This window comes from Perca fluviatilis, chromosome 18, assembly GCF_010015445.1.
Source record: "Perca fluviatilis chromosome 18, GENO_Pfluv_1.0, whole genome shotgun sequence".
NCBI classification, from domain to species: Eukaryota; Metazoa; Chordata; class Actinopteri; order Perciformes; family Percidae; genus Perca; species Perca fluviatilis.
In genome coordinates this window covers 29,157,821-29,184,030 of record NC_053129.1, presented here as the reverse complement: position 1 = coordinate 29,184,030, position 26,210 = coordinate 29,157,821, and the positions used below count along the sequence as shown (strand labels likewise).

The 26,210-nt window shown below is 39.7% G+C and overlaps 1 protein-coding gene across 3 annotated transcripts in view; it reads left to right on the top strand.

Annotated features, from left to right (window-relative positions):
• Nucleotides 1–23,399, top strand: part of si:ch211-243j20.2 (uridine-cytidine kinase-like 1) — a 33,748-nt gene extending 10,349 nt beyond the window's left edge. Inside the window, exons 5-15 of one of the 3 annotated variants that reach the window (XM_039782170.1) lie at nt 2,759–2,830; nt 6,333–6,522; nt 6,700–6,761; nt 13,039–13,058; nt 14,556–14,654; nt 14,882–14,975; nt 15,202–15,264; nt 17,136–17,258; nt 18,029–18,136; nt 19,844–20,000; nt 22,108–23,399. In XM_039782170.1, the coding sequence (XP_039638104.1) occupies nt 2,759–2,830; nt 6,333–6,522; nt 6,700–6,761; nt 13,039–13,058; nt 14,556–14,654; nt 14,882–14,975; nt 15,202–15,264; nt 17,136–17,258; nt 18,029–18,136; nt 19,844–20,000; nt 22,108–22,184 (1,065 nt within the window). In that variant the 3' untranslated portion in view covers nt 22,185–23,399. Of the gene's footprint in view, nt 1–2,758; nt 2,831–6,332; nt 6,523–6,699; nt 6,762–11,225; nt 11,243–13,038; nt 13,059–14,555; nt 14,655–14,881; nt 14,976–15,201; nt 15,265–17,135; nt 17,259–18,028; nt 18,137–19,843; nt 20,001–22,107 lie in introns of all 3 variants that reach the window. The other 2 variants (XM_039782173.1, XM_039782171.1) reach the window with 2 other exon arrangements.
• The last annotated feature ends 2,811 nt before the right edge of the window (nt 23,400–26,210 follow it).

Genomic DNA, 26,210 nt, shown 5'->3' with positions numbered 1-26,210 from the left:
AAACATGGCAGACAGAGATTATTAACCAAAGCAGAGTTACATCTTAAAACATGTCTGGAGCGGATCTTTTAATAAAAAAAAAGAAAGAAAAAAAAGTAATTATTTTTTCTTCAGATTAGTTTTTATCAATTGGAGCAGAATCGATAATCTAATATGTATTGATGAAATATTACCGTTCCCGTCATCGGGGTTATGGAACTGGGACCTTGCACTTATCGTCAGTATTTAGAGGGTAATCTATCTTCACCAAAATAAAAGCACTTTATTAATTCCTTTTTTGTTGTTGTAATTTACAGGATAAAATTACCATCGCAGTTACAAATCACTGAACACCCCCTAGGGATGTATTAGTGGTTTGAGCTGATGCCAATTGGGATCCCTGCTAATTAGCTTATTATTAAGGGTTTAGTGTACAGGACATTAACCCAAGCAAAGAGCACAGATCCTCTCCCAAAAGCATTGTGAAGAATCAATCTTGCACTGTATCTTTCTGACATCTCGACTCTATTTCTTTGCAATGCAATTTCATGGCTGAAAGGCACAACACCACGCGGGAAATCGCCTCGCACGACTTGTGACTCTGAAATCATTTTGTGTACCTTTTGTCCTACCGGGGTGAATGTAATTAAGCCTCAGGCCCCGAGGGTGCCGACGACTGTGTGTGCCTGTGCCCTGTGTGTGCCTGTGCCCTGTGTGCGTGGTAGAGCCCAACAATAAAGGAGGCCGATATCGATACAAATATTTGGTGATTCAAAAATCCGATATTCTGATATATCGGCCGATATGTATTTATAAAAAAAAATACAGAAACGCGTAACAAAACAGATTAGTTATTTGTAGTTATTTATGAGTCCTCACTGAAATATGATAATGCAGTTTAAAAATGAACTTATTTGTTTTATTGTCACAACAGAACAGAGGAACATCAAAATATATTCAAGTTCTGATAAATAAAATGTTTAAAAATATAAACTTAAGATATGAAACTTAAGTCCTTTGAACAAAAACACAATAACAAAAATAAAATCAGTGTTGCCAACAGGGACGTTGTAGAGCGCCCTCTGGTGGACAAACTATGAAATGTCAACACTCATAACACGGTTGAAGGGTGTTTCGTCCGTTTTTATTTTTTAAATATTCATTTATCATAGAGATGCACCGATTACAACTTTCTAGGCCGATAAAGATTTTTCTTTGAGTTAGGCCAGCCGATACCGATTTTTAGCCGATTCCGATTACATTTTTTCTAACCACTTTACAGCACACACAAATATTTATTTTCTAACTTTTCTTTGATAGAACATTTTGCACAGAACATAGAACATTATTTGAACAGATAATGGATCACTATAAAATAGAACTATATAAATTACTCCTGGTGTGGGAAACTCACACACATCTAAAGTGCAATGTTAGAACAGTTTCCTTCTTTTCACATCCAATATCCAACTAAAAAAATTTGGTTTTTGGTGTCGTCCCTCCACGCCCTACTGTCTCCTTGCAGGTGTTGCATATTGCAAACTTGTTATCTTCTGCACACACGCTGAAGAATTTCCAAACAGCTGACACGTTGCAGGTTAATTCACGAGGTTCCCTACACGTGCGAGAACAGCGCGGACACGCTTCACACCGCGAGCGGGTACGCGCCACACACGGGCGGAGAAGTTGAGAGAAAGGAAAAAGAGACTTTGCTGTCACGTCCGTGTGTGTGTGTGCGTCCTTGAGAACTGTAACTCGTAGAACTTATGTTGTCAGTTCATTGTACGGTCGCCGGTCATGGCCGAGTACGTGAAAACCGGCCAATTCCGGTCACCGGCCGGTCTATCGGTGCATCTCTAATTTATCTGAATAATTTATGTCATTCTAAATTATTCTGATAAATGAATATATAATTTAAAAAATTATCGGCCATTATAAATGTCGATACCAATAGTTTGGGAAATGCCTAATATCGGCCGATGATATCAACCCGCTGATATATCGGTCGGGCTCTAGTGTGTTTTTTTTCTTTTCTTTTTTTTCTCTTACCAGTTATATGAATGAAGGAGAGGTCACAGTTGAGTTTTTTTGCTTGTTCTTCTCTGGTAAAACTGGAGGTCACCTTCTACCTCTCTCACTCTCCCTCTCTTTTCCAGTTAAAAACCCACTAAATCATTTCTTAGCAAAGAACAGGGAAATGAACAAATCGATAAACACTCATCTGTTTCTTTAGAATTCACGTTCTGCTTTTCACACACAACCACGCCTGGATGCTCTCCGCGTCTCTCTCTCTCTCTCTCTCTCTCTGTCTCTCTCTCTGTCTTTCTAAAAAAATCAATACCAAAGTGTCCAGTCCATTGACTTTAACGTGAAGCTGGTCAGAAGAAAGTAATAAGATTGTGACATACTCAGCACCGCTTTGTCTTTGATTGAGACAGCGGTTAATCTTGCTGATTTATAAAAGACTTATTTGGTTTAAAGCAATCCTCCATTTAAAAAAAAAAAAAAAAAAAAAGTAAATGGGGTCAAGAATGCTTCTTTTCTTTTCTTTCAACCGACACCGTCAGCCCAAGAATATTTGCCGATATATTCATGCAGGTGTGTGTGCGGTGCTCTTTTAGCTTTTTAAGTCTAATAAATTAACTAAATAAACAAAAAAAATATCAAGGGGAAAAATATTGTTACACCTATTTTCCTTATTAAACAGAAAAAATACAGCCCTGCACCTACTGAATTGAAATTGGAATAATTTTAACCTATAATTTGTTCCTTTTGACAGAAAACGGTTTACGGGGCCAACGTTGTGATCTTTGAGGGCATCCTTGCTTTTGCCAACAAAGAGCTGCTGAAGGTAAGAATATCTTTTTTCTTATTACAAGTGAAGTTGTCACCTATTTTTAATTTTTTTTTTTTGGTCCCTACACGCCTGAACCCTTTCACATGGTGCCCCATTATCCACAACATATAGTGGACAGTGAATGCAGCACTGGCCGACCCTCAAGTCTGACATTTTTGAAATACCTTCCTGTCCTTATTGCACAGCACAAGCAGACGTCTCAGATCAGGCTACATGTTTAGAATGATTAATTATTTGAATGCTTCCAAAACATTTTAGAATCAGCTTCCTCTGGTTTTCTTCTTTCTTTGTTCCCTGTGCCAGAACCAGATAAATGGACCTGTCAGCTCCGAAACAACCAGCAGGCTGATTAATAGTGAACTAAAACATCTGATTCTGAGCAGGGCAATTAAATCAGAATGAAATATTTCATATGCACACGGCTGACACTGGGGATGTTATTGGCCTTTTTAATAAAGATCAGTCAGTCAGTGTTCCTCTCAGACCATAACTATAGAAATGTCTAAATAAGCTGACATTGTATCTATTTTTTTCTTAATTATAATTGATGTTGTAAAATGAAATTCCTATTTAATGCTACGAGGTCCATCTAGTGTTTAATGGGTAATTACATTTTATGGGTTTATGGGTAATTGCATTTGGTGGGCGAAACACTGAATATACATACATACATACATACATACATACATACATACATACATACATACATACATACATACATACATACATACATACATACATACATTCTATACATACATTCTATACATTAATGGACGTAAAAATTGTCAAAGCAATAAAATGGAGTAAGGTAAAAATGTGTATGTTGCACAAAATATTCAGCTGGTATTCACAGCGATGCTTGTGTGCACGTGAAGAGGAGACCTGGTTTCTGAGGAGAAAATGAGGTGTGTGTGTGTGTGTGTGTGTGTGTGTGTGTGTGTGTGTGTGTGTGTGTGTGTGTGTGTGTGTGTGTGTGTGTGTGTGTGTGTGTGTGTGTGTGTGTGTGTGTGTGTGTGTGTGTGTGTGTGTGTGTGTGTGTGTGTGTGTGAGTTGGACCGTGGTGATAAGGCACACCGCCTCCCCTGAGACCCGGCTGTGTAGTTGATTACCTTCTGATTCAGTTAGTAACAGCCATTGTCCACGGTGATTAATGGTCTTTTGTGTCCTTTCTTGTAATTGAAGTCGATTATAGCTGCAAATCTGATATGCTAACGAAGGTCTGGTTTGAGAAACCGAGATGCTGCGTACAGACGCACATGGTGCTTGGATTGGGTGCGTCTATTTAATATTATATTCTGTCGTTATCAAAACCAGTGCAGGCAATTGCACATAAACGTAGCACTGCTTCATGGCAAAATTGGATCTACAGGATTTTTGCATCAGTGTCATGTAGCTTGCTGTTTTTTGCAGGTATTTAAAGTGGTACTCCAAGGCACCTCCATAAAGTTGGGGCACTCACAACAGACATTTTTTTTTTTTTGTTTGTTTTTTCAAAGCAGCAGAGGCCAATATATGCTGACTTTTCGACCCTAGTATTGGGCAAGCTCCAAAAACGCAGGATCCTACATTTCCCATAATGCAACCGATAGTATCTTTTAAGGGGCGTTGAAATGAATCATTGCATCGCGATGCCGATGTGGACGATTCTGCATCGATGCGCTGACAGACCATAATAATGATGTAGTTTCCTAGAAAGAACTACAGTATGCTGTATCAAATGTGATGCTAAGTTAAATAGGAATCAAAAAAGTAAAGCTCAATTGCGCTGTACACTACACGCACCTTTACGTTTACAATTTTCCCATTTCATGTTTAGCTGACCTGTAATACATATTTAGCAAGGAATGCTAAAGGAATGGAATGTTAAATATATTGCTTAAGACTCGTTGTCAGATGAAGAAACCAATGAAGAGTATGAACTAAATCTTAGGTTTTCCTGTTTCACAGAAGTGCTTTCCTGTTGGAGCAGGTTTGAAAATGATCTACAGCCGCAGCCTTGCTCTCTAACCTCTGAGAACAATCCACTCCTCATTCACCCACTCTCATAGGCTGACAGCCGTGCTTATCCAGCTACATGTCGTCTTATGGTGGCTCAGTTTGTCAGATTTACAGCAGACAGAATCCACTGGCTTGTTGTGCGACTGAGTTATTTCTGTACCCCCGCTGTCATCCTGGTCTAAATCACTCGCAAACTTCTTTTTTATTTTAGCATTCATCAATAGTTCTTTAGGGGAGCGAGGATGTCGCTCTCTTTTCGTGGTTCCACTTCTGCTGTGTTGTTGGCTCATTGATTTTTGCCGGGCTTTGCTGAGTTGAGGTTCAGTTTAATGGAGCTGGCTTTCTCTTCAAAGTGACAGTGATAACTGATGTGTCCTCTGTTTTAACGCTTTTCACTTCTTTGACATGTCCTGACCCCAGTGTCACATTTCAGCTATTAAAATGTCAAATCAGGAGGGCAACTTAAAATAGTGTTTTCACTGTGACTTGACAGTGTGTGGCAAAAAGCTGCAGTCTTTGGCTTTTTGACAGTACTGAAAGATGAAGCCTGCACAGTTTTGTTTGTGTCTGTCTGTCTGTCTGTCTGTCTGTCTGTCTGTCTGTCTGTCTGTCTGTCTGTCTGTCTGTCTGTCTGTCTGTCTGTCTGTCTGTCTGTCTGTCTGTCTGTCTGTCTGTCTGTCTGTCTGTCTGTCTGTCTGTCTGTCTGTGGTGCTCATAAGTTTACATACCCATGCTAAAGTTCACTAAAAAGAGGAATAAAAAATCATCTTTTGAGGACCTTTTAAGGACACCATTTTTTTTGTGAATGAATAATAATAAATGTTCTTCCTTAAAATACAGGGGGCATAAGTATACATACCCCTATGTTAAATTCCCATAAAGGAAGGCAGATTATTATTTTTATTTTTTCAAGGCTGAAACAGTCAATTTATTGAATAGTTCATCAGCTAAAAGCTAAAAAGATTCTGTGTTTCAGCTTCTAAAAACCTGAAAATGCGTTTTTATTTGTTTTCTATGATCACAAACTAAATATCTTTGGATTTTGGACAGTTTGTCGCACAGAACAAGCTATTTCAAAATTTCATCTCGCGCAGTGGGAAATTGTAATTGTAAATATTAGCAACCATGGAGATTTTGTTAGCTAAACAATCAAGAAAATAATCTGCCGTTTGACAATAAAACTATAATGAAATGAAATTTCTTCTAGGATTAAGCCAGTGTATTCTGACAGTAATAGACTTTTTCAAATCAAATATTCCGATTTTTCTGTAGTTTGTTTGTACACATTTAGCATTTATCGTAGAGCTGTTGTATTGTTACGTTATACTCTACAGGTCCTTATGCCAATACAGCCTATACCCATTGACATTCAAGACATTCTGGGAAATGGGAAATCACTGTAATTTTGTGGAAGCTGTATGAAAAATGCTATAAAGAAAATAAATCGCATATTTGATTGATATATTTTTCTTTTCTCCTTTCCCTTCTTATCTCCCAGCTGCTGGACATGAAGGTGTTTGTGGACACAGATTCTGACATCCGCCTCATACGGAGGCTGAAGAGGGACATTTCACAGCGGGGACGGGACATCAGCGGCATCATCAAACAATACAATAAGTTTGTAAAGCCGGCGTTCGAACAGTACATTGAACCCACGGTACAGTCTGCTGACATCGTGGTGCCCAGAGGTCAGTGGAAATGAGCTTTTACTAAAAATAGAAATGCACCAGTACTGCGTTTCCATACATCTGCTTGATACGGCTGCAAACTATATACATCAATGTGCTGTGAATAACTTTATTTGGCAGGTTTGGTTAAAAATAAGCTGTAAATTCTTGTCCTTTGTGTCTCAAACTTATTTACAGGTGGAGAAAACTTTGTGGCACTGGATTTGATTGTCCAGCACGTTCACAGTCAGCTGGAGAAGGTAAAGATTCCTTCACCTGTTTCTTTAATTTGTTGGGCCCACGAACAGGAAGGATTTTACTGATTCAGCTGAACATTTGGGTTATCTTGGTTATTTCAACTCCTATAGTGTGTAAGATTGTGTTTATTCTGCAGGGTTCAACAATAAGGGTTGCCCGATGGCCCGGGGCAAGTTAAACGCCACTTCGGGCAAGTAAATATAAGAACCCACTTGCCTGTTGGCCAATCGAGAACTTGATGCTTTTTTATACTTTTTTTTTTTTTTTTTTTACACTTTCGATGCTTTCAATGTTTGACTTTTTTTGGACATTTTTGTTTAAATCTTTGACACTACTTTTTTAACATTTTTTCCCCCCAAAGTTTGACTTTTTTTCCGATTTTTTTTTTTTTTTGACGTTTTTTTCGTTTTTTTCAAACATTTTTTTCAACGTGTTTCCTCAGATTTTTTTTCTTCTTCTAGGGGCCAGTAAAAATTTGACTTTGGGCAAGTACAATTTTTTTATTTATTTTTTACTTGCCTGACCGGACAAGTGAAAAACAAAACCTTAGCGTTGAACCCTGGTCTGTAAGGGTTTCTTTTATAGAAAAAGTGCTGCCTCACCTGCATGTTATGCTGCTAATAATACATCTATCTTCTGTAATCTGCAGTTGCTATGAGGGTTTTCCCTTAGCCATAAACGCATTAAGGTAACTAGTGGGCTTCTTAATGATTGAAATAATAACTGCTGCCACACGTTTGGCTGCACCATGACAACTTGCTTCAGCAGCTTCTTAGATTTCATTGATTTGGGTGTTCATGCTCTTCTAACAAGTTGAAGTTTCCTAAGTTTAGAAAGCCTGCTGTCCTGCCTAAAAGCAGCCACTTTAACTTAAAATAAGAAAGAACAATGGCTGAAAACACATGGAGGTGTGAGATAGTGTAAGCATGGCCTGTGGTGCTTTGAGGGTCTGTTGGTTTGAATGTGTTGCTTCTACAGTACATGCTAACCTGACAGAGGAATATTTTATTTATATATATAATACTAGGCTCCAACATCCATTAGAAAATCTCATTTAATTTATTAAAATGTATTATCAGGGCAGGTAAATTACATACTTTATTTTTATTTTTTTGTTCACATCGTGGAAGTGGGACAAATCTCTAAATGTGACAGTAACCACACCGAATAGCAAGCAGCTCATTATAATTGTAGTTCCAATATTAGTTGAAGTCAATATTTGTCACAATGGAAACATGCCTTTCTCAATGGGAAAGGGAGGATTTTTTTTTTGACATGTAAAAACATCAATCGTCCTCATCCCAAATTAAGAGTAGCCTGCAGCCCTCCCAAAGAGAAGTTATTAGAAAATATATTTATTTAAACTTTTGACTGGCATGGTGTCAGGTGGTTGTGTCACTAGAGTAGGGCTGCAACACCTCTGATTATTTTCATTATCAAATAATGTGCAGATTATTTGCTTGATTAATCGTTTGGTCTATAAAATGTCAGAAAATAGTGAAACATGTTCATCCCCGGTGTCTCACGGTCCAGGGTGATTTCTTTAAAGGTCTTATTTTGTCAGTCCAAAACTCAAAGATAATCAGTTCATGATACAAAAACCGGAAAACTCCACATTTTAGAGGCTGAAAAATTTAAAGTCAGACTAATCGCTGTGGCTCTGCCCTGGAGTACTTGAAATGGGACAAATTTGACAACCTTAATATTAAATCTGAAATCTACTTAGAGGGCTTCCACAGCACTTACTGGTGGTTTTTAAACAGCCTCTTATCCCACTTGTCACTGTAGAGCAGGTAGAGCAAAGGGGATGGAAAAGGTTGTTGTGTACCCTTTTTAAAGGTATACTTCTAGTAGTATACACATGAGATGAATGGGTTACACTTTACTCGAAGGTATCTACATAAGACTGACATGACACAAGGCCTGGCGATATGGAGAAAATCAGAAATTGACTATAATTGACTATAATGGTGCTTTCACAAAATATTTACACAATGAGATTTTTTATAAATAATCATCAGTAATGTGGATATAATGACTAAGTGGGCAAAGGCAAATAATAGAACAGTTACAACAGTCTGGTAAGTTCAGAAAATGACATCACTTTACTGTAATGCAGCCTTTAAAACCAGGAAAAGACCACACTTATGCCATATTACGATATCCAAAATCTAAGACGATATCTAGTCTCATATCACGATATCGATATATTGCCCAGCTCAACATGACACTGTCATGAACATGTCATAAACATTATAAACAGTCATTAACGTTTATGACATAATGCTTCTTTTAGTAAGTGTCATTTGGTTTTTGTCATGACAAGTTAGGGTTAGGGTTCATGTGTCATGACTGTGTCATGACAGTGTCATGTGTTCACGACAGTGTCATGTCACTCTTACGTAGATACCTTCAAGTAAAGTGTTACCGTTGAATGTCTCTGGTCAGATTTCAAAAGTCTGACCACTGCATGTTGTCTCCGACCTCTTCCCCCCCTCTGCTGGTTGAATGGGCGAAGTGACTGTCAGCCTTTGCTGCTTATTTCTGCAGGTGAAAAACTGGATTAAACCATTTGGCTTTCACTAGCCACGTAAAATGTTATCAGGCTGACCATTCCAGGGGAAATCAAGCACAATGAGCTGTAGTTATCCTTCAAAATGCTAAGATTACCCTAAAGATTGAATCACTACTCTACCTCAAGAGTTCCTTCTCGTTATCCCTCTCTTTCCCCCCCCTCCTCTATACCCCAGTGAACACAGAGGTCCAGATCCCTGAGATTAATGATCACATAAAGCCAGGAGAGGTGTCCTCCATCTTTCCTCCCCTCACTGTCAGCCGGCTTTATGATCTGTACCAAACTACGATCTGGTCCACCTTCGACATAATCATTCATGGCCGCTAAAAGAACACACAGAACATCTTTCACACTCAACATTCACGACACCTGCAGTATGTAACCTGCATAAGGTTAGCATGATACTGTCCTGTTATTGATACATTGCCATGATCCACAGTGATGACTTCTACTGTAGCATCACCAGTTTTATCTTTTATCAGCTTTCACTTCATCCAGTGAAATATCTCAACATGTTCTTCATGGATTGGCCCAAATTGTTGTTCAGACATTCATGTCTCTTTCAGGATGCATTGTAATAACATTGGTCATCCCTTAACTTCATCTAGCGCCGACATCTGGTCACAATTTTAACTTCTCCAACATTTTTGCTGTATGACCATATACTGTACCCGCAAAACTAATGACATTCTCATCAGCCTCGGCTTTACTTTTAGTGCTTATTAGCAAATATTAGCACACTTAAATGCAAAACTAAGACGGTGGACATATTAAACATACCTGCTAGGGCTGCACGATATGTGGAAAATACACGATAATGTTGTTGAATATCGCAATAAGATATTAAAGTGTACTCAGTTCTGCTGCTTTTCTGTATTCTACAACAAATTGCTTGTTGAATTTAAAACAAATGAAAGGAAATAATTTCCAACATTCTTCTATTGAACATTGAATTGAATATAAAAGGCACCACTAAAATAAGTTAAATTTTAAAGCGCAGTTTTCTACTAATATTTTTTTTCAACTAGCACAAAAAAGTGTGTTTTTTGCAATATGTCGGAGCCTTTCGCACTGTGTTTATTGTGCCAGTTGATATCGTGGTGTAGATAAATAATATTAGTTAAGTAATATACTGTGCAGCCTAGGCCTGCACGATAAATCGTTATAAAATCGTGATCTCGATTCACCCCTGTTCAAGATAAAAACATTTTTTTTATTTTCTCCTTCAATTAATTTATTGTAAGCATTTGACATTGACATGTTTTAATTATGTAAAGACATGTTCAAGGAGTTCAGATAGAGCCTGTATCGGGGCCATATTTAGTTCAATGTGTTATATGTCCCTGTTTTTGGTAGCCTACTGTACTTAAATGGCCAGTATGTACTTTAATTTTTACTTTATTCATTGAAGCCTCTATGTTTACAGGCTTGTGGTGATGCGCAGTGTGCTATAGGTGCCAAAAAAAATCAGTTTGGTACTGTCATGGTTCATGTGTGCAATAAAGATTACACTTCGTGATTTAAAAAAAAAAATAGTGGCGGAGAATTGTGATATCAATTCTAAGCAAAAAAAAAATTGTGATTCATAGTTTTTTTTCCCGAATCGTGCAGCCCTAATACCTGCTGATGTTAGCATTGAGATCAAAGTGCAGCCTCACAGAGCTGCTAGCATGGCTAAAGGCCCTTAGTCTCGTTTCATTACATTTAGCTTAATACCACTTTTTAACATGCAGAACATTTCTTTTGCTTCAAATGTTTGGCCTTGTTTTGTAGGTTTTGTGTTGCAGATTGGCTTGTCTCATGATTTTCTTTCTTGTGTCCCACTGTGTGTGTGTCTCACTGTGCGTGCACGACTCCCCTTGCCTGGCTGAATGCTGTGTAACCATTCCAGCGTGAGATCACTGTGAGGTATGACTGTTGCTTTTTTTTATTACATCTTCTCCCTCCTCCTATTTCTTTCCCTTCCTGCTTTCATTCTATTTTTAACCACACTTCATTTGGAAACTAAGACAGAACAAATAATTTGTCTTGCTTTGTCGTACTTTTTGTTTTTACTGATGAATAAATCAATCAATCAGTCAATCTTTCTGGTTAACTTCTGCAAATACTTTTTTTTTTTTTTGCCCAGAAAGCCTTTCATTCTGACAGTGCAGAGATTGATTGTCTCCAGCTTTTCCACAATGGATTTCCACCTCCTGTGATGGGTGCATTACAATTGAAATACTGGATCTAATTGTGAAAATACATCGTCTGTCTACCTTTTGGCCAGGAGAAAAATAAAAATTAACCAACATGTAGTATATCAGTAAAGGATCTTTAAGCTCACTGTCCGCAACTTGTTTTGGTTGATTGACTTCGCTTAAATCACCTCTAATTTGCTGTTTTCAGTGAAAAAGCTCTTATAAACCCACTGTACATTACCAGCCATACACTACTCAATGCCAGACTTGTATTTCCAGGCTACTGGTCTGGCCCACTTGAGATCAAATTAGGGGTATGTGGCCCATGAACTAAAATGAGTCTGACACCCCTGATTTAGCAACTGCAGTTGTTACCCAGCTGTTTCCCTCAGGTGTGGTAGGGAACAAGAGAGAGCTAAGGTTGAGTTTGTTGGGTGATGATTAAATAGAAATGCTGGTAAGTTTGCTAACATCTTTACCAAATCAACTTTATAAGATGACAATATGTCAGTATGTTTGCAGCCTGTTCCGCTGCCCTTAAGTGGCCAAAAATAGTCCGTTAATACTGCTTTCACTTTGGATGAATCTACCACTTCGAAGTTCCACAGGCCATGACCAGCAAAAGCTCATGCTAACTCGCACTGGGGAGAGGGGACTTTTTACATCCTGTTTTGCCCTCAAGTCAAGAAGAGATATTTTTATACATGTACGGTTACCATTTGTCTTTTTAAAATGTACAACTGCAGTCCACCACTTCTTACAGCAGCAGGCTATAGATCAACTAGTGCGTCATTCTGCACTCTGCTTGGCAGAAAACTGTTTTAACACCTGAATAAAACACTCACTGGTGCTGACGTTTCTGGGCGAAAAAATATGGGACCTGCGCTGAAAAATATGCTTAGTGGACACGCGTGTTAAGACCAGACTGATCTCATAAAGGGTGTATGTATGACACGCCAATTCGTATGCCAATGTATGTTTATATCCGCTGTATACAGCGTAGACATACACGTGGATAGCTCCAAATGCGTAGGATAACACACCATTTGGCTTTAGGAAAGTGGCGTGTATGTTTACACAAAGTCATGATGCCATGTTAAAAGACACAAAGAGATTGGTCTTAAAGGTCTTGTTAAATGTGCAGGAATCAAGGCTGTTTGCTGTGTACCTACCTGGGCAGTAAAGGGTGACTGATCTGTATTTTCACCTTCTGAAGTATCCTGCTTGGAGTGGGAATGAATTGAGTCACCTAAAATGAATCCACTTATGAGACAAACTGAATTGCTGCTCTTCAGCCCTGAACTAGAAAGTATTTGTTCAGTGTTGCACAGCGGTGATGTGGTGGAGCTGTTGCACTGCTCTAATACTGTTCTTTCTCTTCTTTTCTCCTTTACTTTTTTTTTTTTTGTCTGTTCTTGTCCTTTTGTATGTCTTTTCTCCTGTATTATTATTTTCTTTTGTCTCTTTCTTCCCCAACTCTTCATCACTAAATCTCATCAAATGAATATCTGTCACCTTCTTCAGAGGAAGCTCCGCTGGGATATGTGAGGCTCACCTTGTGCATCCTCTTTCAGCATCGTAGTTTTGAAAGCACAGTTTTGTAGTTTTGATGCACTCTCTGGCCTTTAGAACTTGTTCAAATAGGTTGTGCATATTGAACTGAATGAATGTCTTCACCATAGAAAAGCCAACCTGCTTGTTTTATCTCTATCATGCCTTTTATGCCACACTAAAGTTGTTTTTGGCAGGGAAGCATTCAACTTCTTTGCAGTTCTGAGCGTTAAGGCAGACGCATGCTTACTTTCTTTTAGTGTAGGGCCGGAGCATGCAGAAAACAAATCTCAGCTGTGAAATAGAATGTTCAGCTTGTTTTATCAGTCTTTAACATTGTAAGCATGTGTTTTTTAAAAGTGCATTTGCAAATTTCCGGAATTGCATTTCTTGTTTTGCATTTCGTTGGCTTCAGGTGATGACACACACTGTTAGTCTTGATTCGAAAATGTTTGCCTGGCAATTAGGGGTGGGAATCTATGGCACCTCACGATCCGATTCAGAGGCCAACGATTCGATTCTAAACAGATTATTGATGCATCTCGATGCAACCATTTTTTTTTTTTTTTATGTACATTTCTATGTGTGATAAGATAAATCTGAGTTTGTTACTCAGTTTGCTAATCACTTTCTAGAAAAAGCAGCTAGACAAAGCTTAGATTTTGACATATACAGTATTTGTCACACACAAGTTTTAAAGGTCCCATGGCATGAAAACTAAACTTCATGAGGTTTTTTAACATTAATATGAGTTCCCCCAGGCTGCCTATGGTCCCCCAGTGGCTAGAAATGGTGATAGGTGTAAACCGAGCCCTGGGTATCCTGCTCTGCCTTTGAGAAAATGAAAGCTCAGATGGACCAATCAGGAATCTTCTCCTTATGAGGTCATAAGGAGGAAGGTTACCTCCCCTTTTGAGAGAGAGAGAGAAAAAAAAGAGAGAGAGAGAGAGAGAGACTTTTAAACGAGCAAAGTGGCAGTTGGTCAAAGCCACACACCTCCCCCCTTTTTTTTTTTTAACAGTGTAACATAACACAGGAAAACGTGACTCAGTTTGTAGTTTTTATAACAATGTTGGATTACTAGTACTAGTTGTATAAGTTTGATCACTGCTTAAGATGGTGATGAACATTAGCCAGAGCCTTGGAAAATTGGGAGGCTAAGGTGAACAGTGTGGATTTTGGCAAAAAACAAACAAAAATCCGATTTTAAATGTTACATTTTGACAGGCAATTATGTCAACTAGCAGCTTCAGCGATCAAAATATTAAACATCAATTAATACTGACCTTTATTAGTTTAGTTCTAAATAAAAAAAATAAAAAACTTTCACTGAAAAAGACAGCAAAATGAGAAATGATTTCAATGAAAAGATTATTTTAACACCCACAGCCAGGATAATATTTGATTAGGAAAATATTTAGTCTGCCGCTACAGTATGTTATTTATCATTCCTGCCCGTCAGTCACACCATTTCTGTTTGATTTCCACAGATCGGCTCTGGCCTCGGCTCACCAGGGTCAGCCTTTACCCAAAACCCTCAGCGTGATGGAGAGCACGCCGCAGGTCCGCGGCATGCACACCATCATCAGGTCAGAATACACACTTTCACACAAAATTTGAATATTTTTCATACTTAGAAGGTAGTTCTAGTTCAGTGTTGCACATAAAGGGACAGATGTTGAAATGAATGGTCAAAATTGATGCAGCAGAGGTTGAGCTATCCTGACTTTCACTCCCTAGTGTGGATCAAACTCTTACCATTTTCTCACTGATCTTTTTCATCCTCTTTGCTCCTGACCTCTGTGTGTTCGTGTAGGAACAAGGAGACTAACAGAGACGAGTTTATCTTCTACTCCAAGAGATTAATGAGGCTTCTGATAGAGCATGCTCTCTCCTTTCTGCCTCTCAAGGTGAGTTTTTTTTGTGATTGTGTAAAGATTATTAACTGACTCGCTGCTTCTTTTTGAAGGTTGACTCTTGTTGGAATATAAAAAAAGAACAGCATTTATTCTCTGCTGTTAAAACTGCTTCAAGTTGCTTGTGCTGTATCTTGGTGTGACAATATAATTGTTATAGTGGCAGGTGAATTTTTCAATTTTCCTTTTTGTTCCTCTTTGTGTTTTTCTCCGTCTCCAGCCAGTATCTGTGGAGACTCCTCAGGGCGGCATCTATAACGGCAAGAGGCTGAGCGGTCAAAGGGTAACTCTGTTTTTATCATACCTGCAAACTAGTTGCTTTTCGGCGAAAATCGCTGTTTTGAATGGGAAAATGTCATCCACGTGAATCGTGTAGATCCGAAGAGTTTATATTTTGGGGGGGGTCCGAGACCGGGTGCTAATACGGCACCGGTGCCTTAACGACCGTTATCTACCGGACCGAATAGCAACGCGGATTTAGGTGCCACTTAAATGCCTGCGCTTCTCTCTGATGCTCCCAAAACGGACATTAGAGAACTGAAACATCCCCGCACGGGACGCTAGTCAACACTATGCTTGGCAGCAGGTAACGTTAGCATACTGTTAGCTAGCAGCTGGAGCTGGGGGAGATGGGTCACCTTTTTCAGCCCTTCTGAGTTTGCAGGTATGTTTTATGCTGTTTGTTATTAAAGCGCCCATATTATGCTCATTTTCAGGTTCATAACTGTATTTTAAGGTTGTACCAGAATAGGTTTACATGGTATAATTTTCAAAAAACACCATATTGTTGTTGTACTGCACAGCTCTCTCTCACTGCTGCAGATCCTCTTTTCACCTGGTCTCTGTTTTAGCTACAGAGTGAGACCTCTTTTCATCTTCTTCTTCTGTACTATCTTTGATTGCACTCGCACATGCGCAGTAGCTCAGATGTAGATCATGTCAGCTAGCTAACTCTAGAGACAGTAAAAGAAAGCCTGTTTCTCCAACTTTGGTCAGTTACAAGGCAGGATTAGCTGGGAGACTTCTAAATGAGGGCGCACATGTAAGTAGTTCTTTTGGAGATTATGGTGAACTTGTGTGTTGTAGCAGTGCTTTGCTATTGAGAACGACGTAGCATGCTAGCGTTAGCCGGCTAACGCTAACGCTACGAGCTAACGGTTGTGGTTAGCCAGCTCATTTCGGACTGTGACGTCACCGATTTTGAACAGCTCACTAGGAGACTGAAGGCAGGACACATTCAGAAACCTGTATCTCACTCAAAACAGCATGGATGGATTTTTTTCAAAGTTTGTATGTGTGTGGAAGCACCAGAGACACAAAAGAACACCCCAAATCCCAGAAAAAGTGTTTTTTTCATAATATGGGCACTTTAAAGTATTAAATTATCATTGTTGTCATCAAGCTCATGTTCATGTTTAATCTCTCCTTCTGTACACCCTAGTGACAAAAAGTGACAAAGTTACACACAGTTTCCTCAGTGTTATCATAGCTAGAAAGCGCATTGGTGGCCAAATGGTTATGTTGCGTGCCACATAACTGCAGTGTTGCCAGTTTGTTTGTTTGTTGTTGCTTGTCTTACTCCCCTTTCTCTCCCCCGCATATCCTGTCTGCCTCTTCGCTACCAACTGTCCAATAAAGGCAAAAATGCCAAGACAATCATCTTCCATCAACGTTTGAAATATCATAAGCTAGGAAAACCGCACTTTGGCAAGGCATTTGAAGACTTGGATGGCTTTGAGCTGCCAGGAGAATAGGCGCTCAGAGCAGACGTTTTCATGCAGATATTTTAGGATATTTTTGACCAAATACCTTGATATTGTTACCGCAACAATATTGTAGTGTTGACTATTGGTGCTTTCACAAAATATTTACACAATGAGATTTTACATAAATAATCATCAGTAATGTGGATATAATGACTAAGTGGGTAGAGGCAAATAAGTTAACAGTTACAACAGTCTGGTAAGTTCAGAAAATGACCTCACTTTACTGTAATGCAGCCTTTAAAACCAGGAAAAGACAACACTTATGTCATATTACGATATTCAAAATCTCAGACGGTATTTAGTCCTCGGATCCAGCAAAGCTGCGCATACTCCAGTAAACCTTGCCAAAACATTGAAATTCCTCATATGTGTTTTTTTTATTTTGTAGATCACAGGCGTTTCTATCCTGAGAGCAGGAGAGACTATGGAGCAGGCGCTGATGGCTGTGTGTAAAGACATCCGACTGGGAAAGATCCTCATCCAGACCAACCATGACACCGGCGAACCAGAGGTACGCCAGTCCGTTAGGTCCAATGTCACATTAAGTGTGTACAAAGGTACAAAGGTATTGTTTTTGCCTCCATAACGTTTCAGCATCATGCAATGGCTTTAAAAGTATCACAAGACTTCATCACTGAAGGATTGAAATGACATTATGGATTTAGAGAGTAGGGTTTTTTGCATTTTTCTTTTTTGTGTGCCGGAAGGATTTGGCAGAAATTGTATAGCTTTTTCAAAAGATGAAATGTGATTTGGCACCAAGATGTTCAGTTAAGCGTCGGAACTCTCCTCTTTGAGCACAATAAAAAAATAAATATAATAATAATTTATCATTTTAAACTTTACTTATACAGCCCTTTTCAAAACAAAGTTACAAAGTGTTTTGCATAATATAATCCTAATTATCATTATTAATTAAAACAATTCAGGACTGTAATGAGGCAAATAAAATCCAACCATTAAAATGAAAATATCATCATATGCTTTACTTGACGCTCCATGTGTTTTATCTGGATTGCGGGGTTTAGGCTTCAGATATCGATTCTGCATCCTAACACTGACATTACACACTTTTGCTTGTTTCTTTTTTCTCCTTTTGCATAAAATCCCTTGACAATAACTGACAAAATGCAGCCAATTGAAATTCGGAGATTAGTTGATAATGGATTTTTCTTGCAGGGATTTAATGATTTTAGCTATTAACTGATTGATACAGGCCGGGGAATATCAGAATATCTGCACATTGTTAATGCTACGTACGGCCTTGTCTCCTTCCTTTAGCTTCACTACCTTCGTCTGCCCAAAGACCTCAGTGAAGACTACGTCATCCTGATGGACAGCACCGTGTCCACCGGAGCTGCTGCTCTCATGGCTGTCCGAGTGCTGCTAGTAGGTCTACACATCGTCTACGGCTGTCGTTTTTATATAAACACTTGACATGCGAATGGTGTATTATAAATGTTCATTTTATTAGTCAAAATGTTTCTTCAGTGGTGTGCTGAAAAAACTTTCTATTACCATTGTGGAAATTAAATTTAAGATTAAATAAACCTTAAGACAGAGGACAGTCAATTGCTTCATGTCCTATGGTCCTGTGATAAGGTCCAGGAATTTTGGAACGGGATACATGACAGGTCGGATTGCAGGGACCCAGGTTCCATTCAGCCCAAGATCATTTTTTCTGGGAGATGGGTCAGTCCTAAACGGGATGGATAAGCACTAGAGGTGTGACGAGATCTCGCGAGATTACAGTGTGACGAGACTTCTCGTCAAGGTAAAAATTGTCTTCCGATAGCCGTCACCAGTGCAGAGCAGCAGCCAGAAGACGAGTCTACATACTGGGAACTATATTCTCAGAAAAGGCCAAGCACTGCTACTTGGGCGGAGTGATTAGCGCAACACCAGAAAAGCACCGTTGTTACTCTGCTGCTGCGAGCACATCACTCCGCCCAAGTAGCAGAAGTAGCAGTGCTTTGCCTTCTGAGAATATAGTTAGAATATGGCTGTGTCTCATGTGACCTTGTTATTTATACACGCTGTGACTATACAAATACACATGTAAATAGGAAAATGTTGGCGTTATTTTGTCACTTATTGGGAGCAGTAGGCTAGATGGAGCCGGTTACCTCCAGGATCTGTGCTAAGCTAGGCTAGCGGTGGGTGCGTCAGACGGAGTTACAACACGCACGGAGATGAGAAGGGTATGTGTGGACTGATCTAACTGGGGGATACGGTGAATAAGCTTAAGTCCCAATTAGTCGGTGTGTTCCTTTTAAACAGAGAAATGTTCTCCCTGAGTCTTAAAATGGTCATAAATCAATACAAGAGCAGCCTGCAATTTTTCCAGTCATATTTTTCCAGTCATATTTTTCCAGTCATATTTCATAATTGAAATTTTCTTTGAAATGGTGTTTAAAGTCTCGTCTCGTTCTCCTGAACCCAATCTCCCAAACTCGTGAGCAGAGTGTCTGGTCACACCCTTAATAAGCACATAAGAAGGGTCCAGACTAGTTTAATGATTGACAGATTACAGATTATTTTAAGGGGATGGAAGAAAGAAGGGGTACCGTCTATCCAGGAGAGGGCTTGTGAGATGGCTAGGGAGGCGGCGTTTGAAAATATGTCATTAACGGTTTGCCAGGTTGGATGTCTATACTAGAAAATGGGGAAAGTACCTGAGCTTTCTGGAGGAAGAAGCTTTGTGCTGGGGAGAGACGTATATGATGGGCTTATGGTGTTGTCATTTATACATATGTTTATTTGGTTTATGGTTTGTCTATTTTGTTACTATTTTGTTGAATGGTCTGGAATAACGTAGTTACTGTGTCATCTTTTCTTGATTTTTGTCTGGGTGGATGGTGATGGCGGGGGGGGGGTGTATTTTGTTAAAAATAACAACTGTAAAAAATTGTTAATCACAAAAAAGATTAAATAAACCTTGTCATTTTATATGAAGATAATTGCAGGGGGTACCAGGATTGACTATATAATAGAAACTTTCTATTTGAACTCCTCCATCTCTTCCACCGGCCACGGTGAATATATGGAAACAAGTTCCTGAGGTGTTTTCATTCCCCCCCCCATCTTTCTCTGAAGGACCACGATGTAGCAGAGGATAAGATCTTCCTGTTGTCCCTGCTAATGGCAGAGATGGGCGTTCACTCGGTGGCATATGCCTTCCCTAAAGTCCGCATCATCACCACCGCCGTGGACAAGGAGGTCAACGACCAGTTCCACATCATACCAGGCATCGGTAAGGAGGTTTCTTTTTCCCCTCATCTGCATTTGTAGTATGCAATGTAATGCACACAAGGTAGTTTGCCTTCATACATCAGCTGGGAGAATTAAGCGGCACTATTACAGTTACATACAAGAAAATATATACTACGACCAAATGCACAGACAGAAACACAAACTCGCGCGTGCCCATATATAGAGGTTTACTCCTTGACGCATGCAGCCACAGGTTGACTTCAACCTGCGGCTGCATGCTGCATGCATTCCCCCTCTCTCTCCCCTTTCATGTCTTCAGCTGTCCTATAAAAATAAAGGCTTAAAATGGGCAAAAATAATCTAGATAAAAGAAATACACAAACTCTCCTAAATCATATATATACATATACACACACACGGTAGTGTATATATATATATATATATATATATATATATATATATATATATATATATATATATATATATATATATATATATATATATATATATATATATATATATATATATAGTGAACTATATACTGATATCATTTTAAAAGGCTAACTGAGAAAACATTGGAGAAGCCTTTTGCAATTATGTAAGCGCATAATGTAATCTGAAAACTGCTGCCCTGGTTAAAAAAAACAATGCAACTGATCTCAGCTGGTATTCTGTCTATAATGGCATGGAATGGAAATTTCTAAGTGACCCCAAACTTTTGACGGGTAGTGCATATGCTGCCTGAAGTTTTTTTAACAGACTTATTTAACATGAAAGGTGTTTCCAGAGGGTGGTGTCCTGAACAGTAAAGGCACCATCATATCTGGTCTTGGAGGACCTAACTGACCTTGCAGTGCTGTAGGAGCTCAACGTCTCAGTTATGTATGCCAGAGCCAGCCACCGCAAAGCTTTATGAAAGATCGTTTTATGGTTTTATTCTTATTGGCAGGCAGTGAAAGACGATAAAGAAAATGGGATTTATGGATCTATCAGTAGGTGAGGTATTAAATGTTAAATCAACACTAAATTGCATTGCTGCCGTCTGTGGGTTTAAGCTGTTCAACATCTGGACAAAATCCGGTGATACTTTTCCTCTGACGGCTGAATAAAAACACCTGCTCTGACTTTTAGTGATGAAAATGTCTGTTGTGAGAAATGCTTATTAAAATGAAAACATACTTTTGGTACGCAGCAGGTTGCATCTTCAAAGGTGTTTTTGTGATCTCGCAGACATCCACAGTCCGCCCAGAAATATTAAACATGTGTCTTGGGTGAAACAAACAAATCCTAATCCAATTTGTTTTGGTAGACTGTACTAGGTATTCCAGTAACAGAACTACAAACATGGCTCTGCTCTTTGGTTCACCGCAGTATAATGCATCAACTGCTGTGATCTGCTATTGGCTGGGGCAGCACACACAACACAACGTCCACCCTAGCCTGAGCTAACGACAAGCTGGTACAATTCGTAAAGATTCTGGGATTAGAAGCAACAGAAATAAGACTCTCACTCGCTGTAGCAACAAACCAGAAACTTAGCAGCATAAGCTCTGGACATGCGCGATGTGCGATAGTTGGTGACTTGATCCAGCCGCATATGGTGTGAAATCTTACAAATAAATGATAATGAATTCATCAAATGTGATAGTCAGATCTGCAAACTCACTGCCTTCGGATTTAATTCACCACTGTCTTACTCCCAGTGCAGAATAAAGTGTTTGAGGAAGATAAGAGTGGCAAGAAAAGTGGCCAGGTTGGCTCAGTGGGTAGAGCAGGCGCACATATACTGAGAGGCTTACGCCTCGACGCAGAGGTCCAGGGTTCGAGTCCGACCTGAGACGATTTCCTGCATGTCTTCCCCCTTCTCTCCCCCCTTTTCTCACCTTGCTGTCCTGTCAAAATTAAAGGCAGAAAAGCTGAAAAAAGAATCTTAAAAAATACAACAGATTTAAGAAAAGGGGAAGATGGCTGAACAGGGGTTTGTTTTTGTTTTGCATCCCATTTGAGTTTTCAGGCCTGAATCGTGTGTAGTTACATCAAGTAGCCTAAAGGAGAGAACACACTAAACACTTCAAAACTAAAAATATTCTTTTTCTGACTTCTACCTACTTTTCCTTCATTAATTTCTTTGTGTTTTGTTTCCAAAGGTAATTTTGGAGATCGTTACTTTGGCACCGATGCTCCGTCAGACTGGTGTGAAAGCGATGAAGGGATGGACTTCTAAAGCGAGAAACTATCTGGGATGTGGAGGGTTGTTACAGAAGCACTTGCAGCCATTAAAACATGTCTGATGGACATCCTCCAGACCGCGAAGGTGATGCTGTAATAAACTGCTCCCTATTCAGAGCAGCAGAACACAGTTCACTGTTCGGTCAGCGAGAGCTAAGTGGAGATTATCATCTGTGCCAGGCAGGTATTGAGTCCATTCCCCCATTCAAGTTTACAGAAAGTTTTAAAGGGGTCAAAGTGATGGCTGTTTGTTGGCTTTGACCCCTTTTCACCTAGTAATTATTCCACTGCAATCTCAAAAAGGGTGTGCCGCAAATTGCTGCCAACATATGTTGCATACTGAGGAAAAATGCTTGATTATGATGTAAATAATTAGTTTTTTGTTGTTGCTGAAGCTGCAGGTTAAGGCTTCGGAGTTGATGTTTGAATTCACGTACTGTCAGTTTAATGGGAAGAGCCTTAAACACTTAGTTTGTTTCAGGATTTTGCACAGGGAGTCTTTGTCTTCAAATATTGTAAATAAATCATTGTTAAAGGTTAGCTGGGAAGATTGAACAAGAGCTATGCTCAGTTTTAACCCCCACGATTTTTAACAGCAGTTATAAAAAAAGATGCACTTCATAGTGTTCGATCAGTCAGTCGATACCCTGCTACACGTCTAATCAGTAATAATCTAATCATTTGTTTTGCACAAAGACCTGATCTAAACTGACCATAACGCCTCATCTTTTAAGACAAGTCGATCACAAGTATTGGGTGTTTTTAAGAGGGAAATTTTCCAGAGCTTAGGGAGGTAATATATTATGTCTACTTGGCAGCGTACTGTGGTCTTAGCTTGAAGCTTTATGTAAGTAATTAGTGTGCTGATGAATCTCCAGCTGTCTGTACTGTAAAATGGTATCTCAGGCAACTTTCACTGAACGGATTCATACTTGAACAAGAAGACTGACGATTAAGGAGGAACGGTTAAATATTGTTGGTTATGTGTTTTGTCTGTTAAAGGTGCCCTGCCCGTTTTTACTTGCATTTTTTGAAATCTGTGTGTGTTATGTTGTGAACGTGAAAATGAACTGCTACCTCCTCCGTCTGCTCTAGCCACAGAAAAGAAATAGGCGGAGAAATCAGGCCAATTACAAAAGCTGGTCAGTCTGACATCATGTTGCCTGAGCTCATTACTATTCATGAGCTCGCCCAGTTGCGCTGGGTAAAGGATGCTGATAGCCAGGCTCTCATTGGTTAGCTGTTAGCCAATCAGAGTCGAGCAGCTTAGCTCGTTGAATATTAATGAGAACTGGCACAAATCGAGTCTTCCTGCAGGCTTTCTATACTACGCTAGAAGGCTTGAAATAAGGTAACCGAGGCATTTTTTCCCCCAAAATGTTTTCCAAAGTCCATGGTAGAACTTCAGACATTACCACAAAGTAATGAAATACGTGTGGCAGGGCACCTTTTTAAACTTGAAATGATGCGCTCAGAAAAAGGGAAATTATTTAAGTTAAAAGCATTTTTCACTAGTTAAAAACTTACAAGTTACAAAAGAATATTTCACTAAGCTTTAGCCAAGCTCTCTTCTCATTTCTTTGTTTGTACATCCTCAAATCCTTTCCTCGCCTCGCGTGATTCATGCTTCTACGCCGTGGCTACGTACGTGGAGACACGGACCTACGCCGGACCCTACGCTGTAGCCTGAGGCGCACCGCACTGAAACATGGACTGTAACAACACGTCGCGGCGACGCGCATCACTCGGCCGTGGCTTGGTAGCGTTGCATTTCCCCCCGACTCATTTCCTGGTTCTACATGAAATCAAAGGAGAAGGTTAACTTCTCCTGCTCCAGATTTCCCACCGTGGTCAGAAGGCACAGGGGAGACACTTTGTTTCTCTCACTAGGACTCTAGAGTCTGTACTCGCTCCAAAGCTAAACGCCGTCACTCTCTCACTTGCTCCACCACACGCTCCACCACACACACATGCCGGCCCTGCTATACTATTAAAGAGATCGACGCACATAGTATAAACTTCAGGCCACAGGATTGGGTTGCGTTTCTCCAAAAAAGGATTCTGTTAAAACTTTTCGTCGCAGGGCCACTGTTTTTTTGTTTTTTTTCCCCGTTATTTCCTGCGGTTCTCACCACTGCAGCTTAAAAGCACTACCCACATTCAAATGAGTGGGAGGACTGACATTATCGGCCTAATTCAGCGTTATTGCAGCCTTATCAATCCTGTGATGCAAGCGGAGGAGACAGGGCCGAGACATGGCGAGAGACGACTCAAGGCAACAGGCATTTAACAAAACGAGTCATCTTGTTATTTGGAGCCGTCATTTTAAAGCGCTGTCAATTAAATCCGACATGTGGCACGGCTGTCATGGTTTGCTGGGCGTTACGCCTCTTTTATACATCACGGGTGCCGAAAAGACTCAGATATACCTGTGCATCCTCGCTCATAGCTCCTCCAGCAAGCCGCCTCTCTCCGCGAGGATGCATTTTAGGAAGTGAGACATTCTTAAAGATGCCACACATAGATTAATTTCTTGGTCACAGGCAGGAAGATTGAGGAGACGAGGAGGCACGAAATAGAGAAATGAGAAGAGGCCAAATTATTGGTGGATATTTCATTACTTGTCAAACTTTTGTGTAGAAGCGCTGACGTAACGTTCTACGTTCTATGGCCTTCTATGGCTTGTTGTCAGCGTTACCATCAATGTTCACATGTGAGCTGATAATTAAATAGACCAGGAGACCAAGGGTCCCATCTTGCACTGGCAAAGCCCGATGCAAGTGTCTTTGCTAGTTTAAGACCGACGCAGTTGTCAATTTCCCATCCAGCGCTCACGTTGTTTAAATGGCAAATGCACCTGCGCCCATCTTTGCGCCCATGGGCGTTCTGGTCTTACAGGGAGGTGTGTTCAGGTGCATGGCTATCTTGAGGCAGCGGGAAGTGATCGCGCCATTGACCAACAAAAACCTGGTCTAAAGTCAATAACTCATTTCATTGTTATTTTAACAGCGCATTAGTAAAATGCGTCCAGGCTTATGCACAGCGTGCACACACTATGCTTGTTACACACACAGGGACGCACAGCAGCACACAAACATGCGAAAGATTACAAATAAAAATATTACGGTGCAAATCCGCCATCATAACAGCAATGCAGCGAGGTAAAAACGCGCCTGGCTTCTAAAGGGAATGGGAGATGACACTCTGATTGGTTTATTGCATGTTACACCCAAAATCACACCTATGAATTAATGAAGACACTAAGTACAACCCTTTTGAACCATGCGCCCGGCGCACGGACCCTTTTTTCCCGCAGTCAAACTAGCAAAAGTGGATTTGGACACGCCCTAAACACACCTGCGCCATGCGCTTAGATCGTTAAAATAGGGCCCCAAATGTGTTATTGATTGTGGTCGAATGTCATGATTTAAAAACCCAGCTACAGCACTTGTGTTAACGTAAGATACCTATATTCAAATTTAATTTAAGTCTCCAGTAGCATTTCATGTGTAAACTGCTTTCTGGATGTAATACAGAAACTGACCCATATGGGACGCTAACTTGTTGTAATGAACCTGTTCTGCAGCGGTTTTTTTATGTTTCAATTTATTTATTATATTTGATGGGATTCTACATCTTCGCCTATTTGTTTTTGCATTACATCGCAGTCATTTAGTGAAGTTTCCTTGTTTTAATTTATTACACTGAAATTCTGCAGACACATTCACTGTCCTGATCATATCAGTTTAACACCAGGTTTATTAACAAAAGTACTCTGATCTTTTACCAAGAGCAATATCAATGTAAAAATACCCACAAGTAAAATTCCCGCATTCAAAATCTAAAGTACAAACTTCAATTAAAGTACCAAAAGTAAAAGTACTCATTATGCAGAATGGCCCATTTCAAAATCATATTATATTACCGGATTATAATTCAATTTGTTCATTACTTAAATGTTGAAGCTGGTATTTACTGCAGGGTAGTTTAAACTATAATAATACATCATTATTTATTAGAT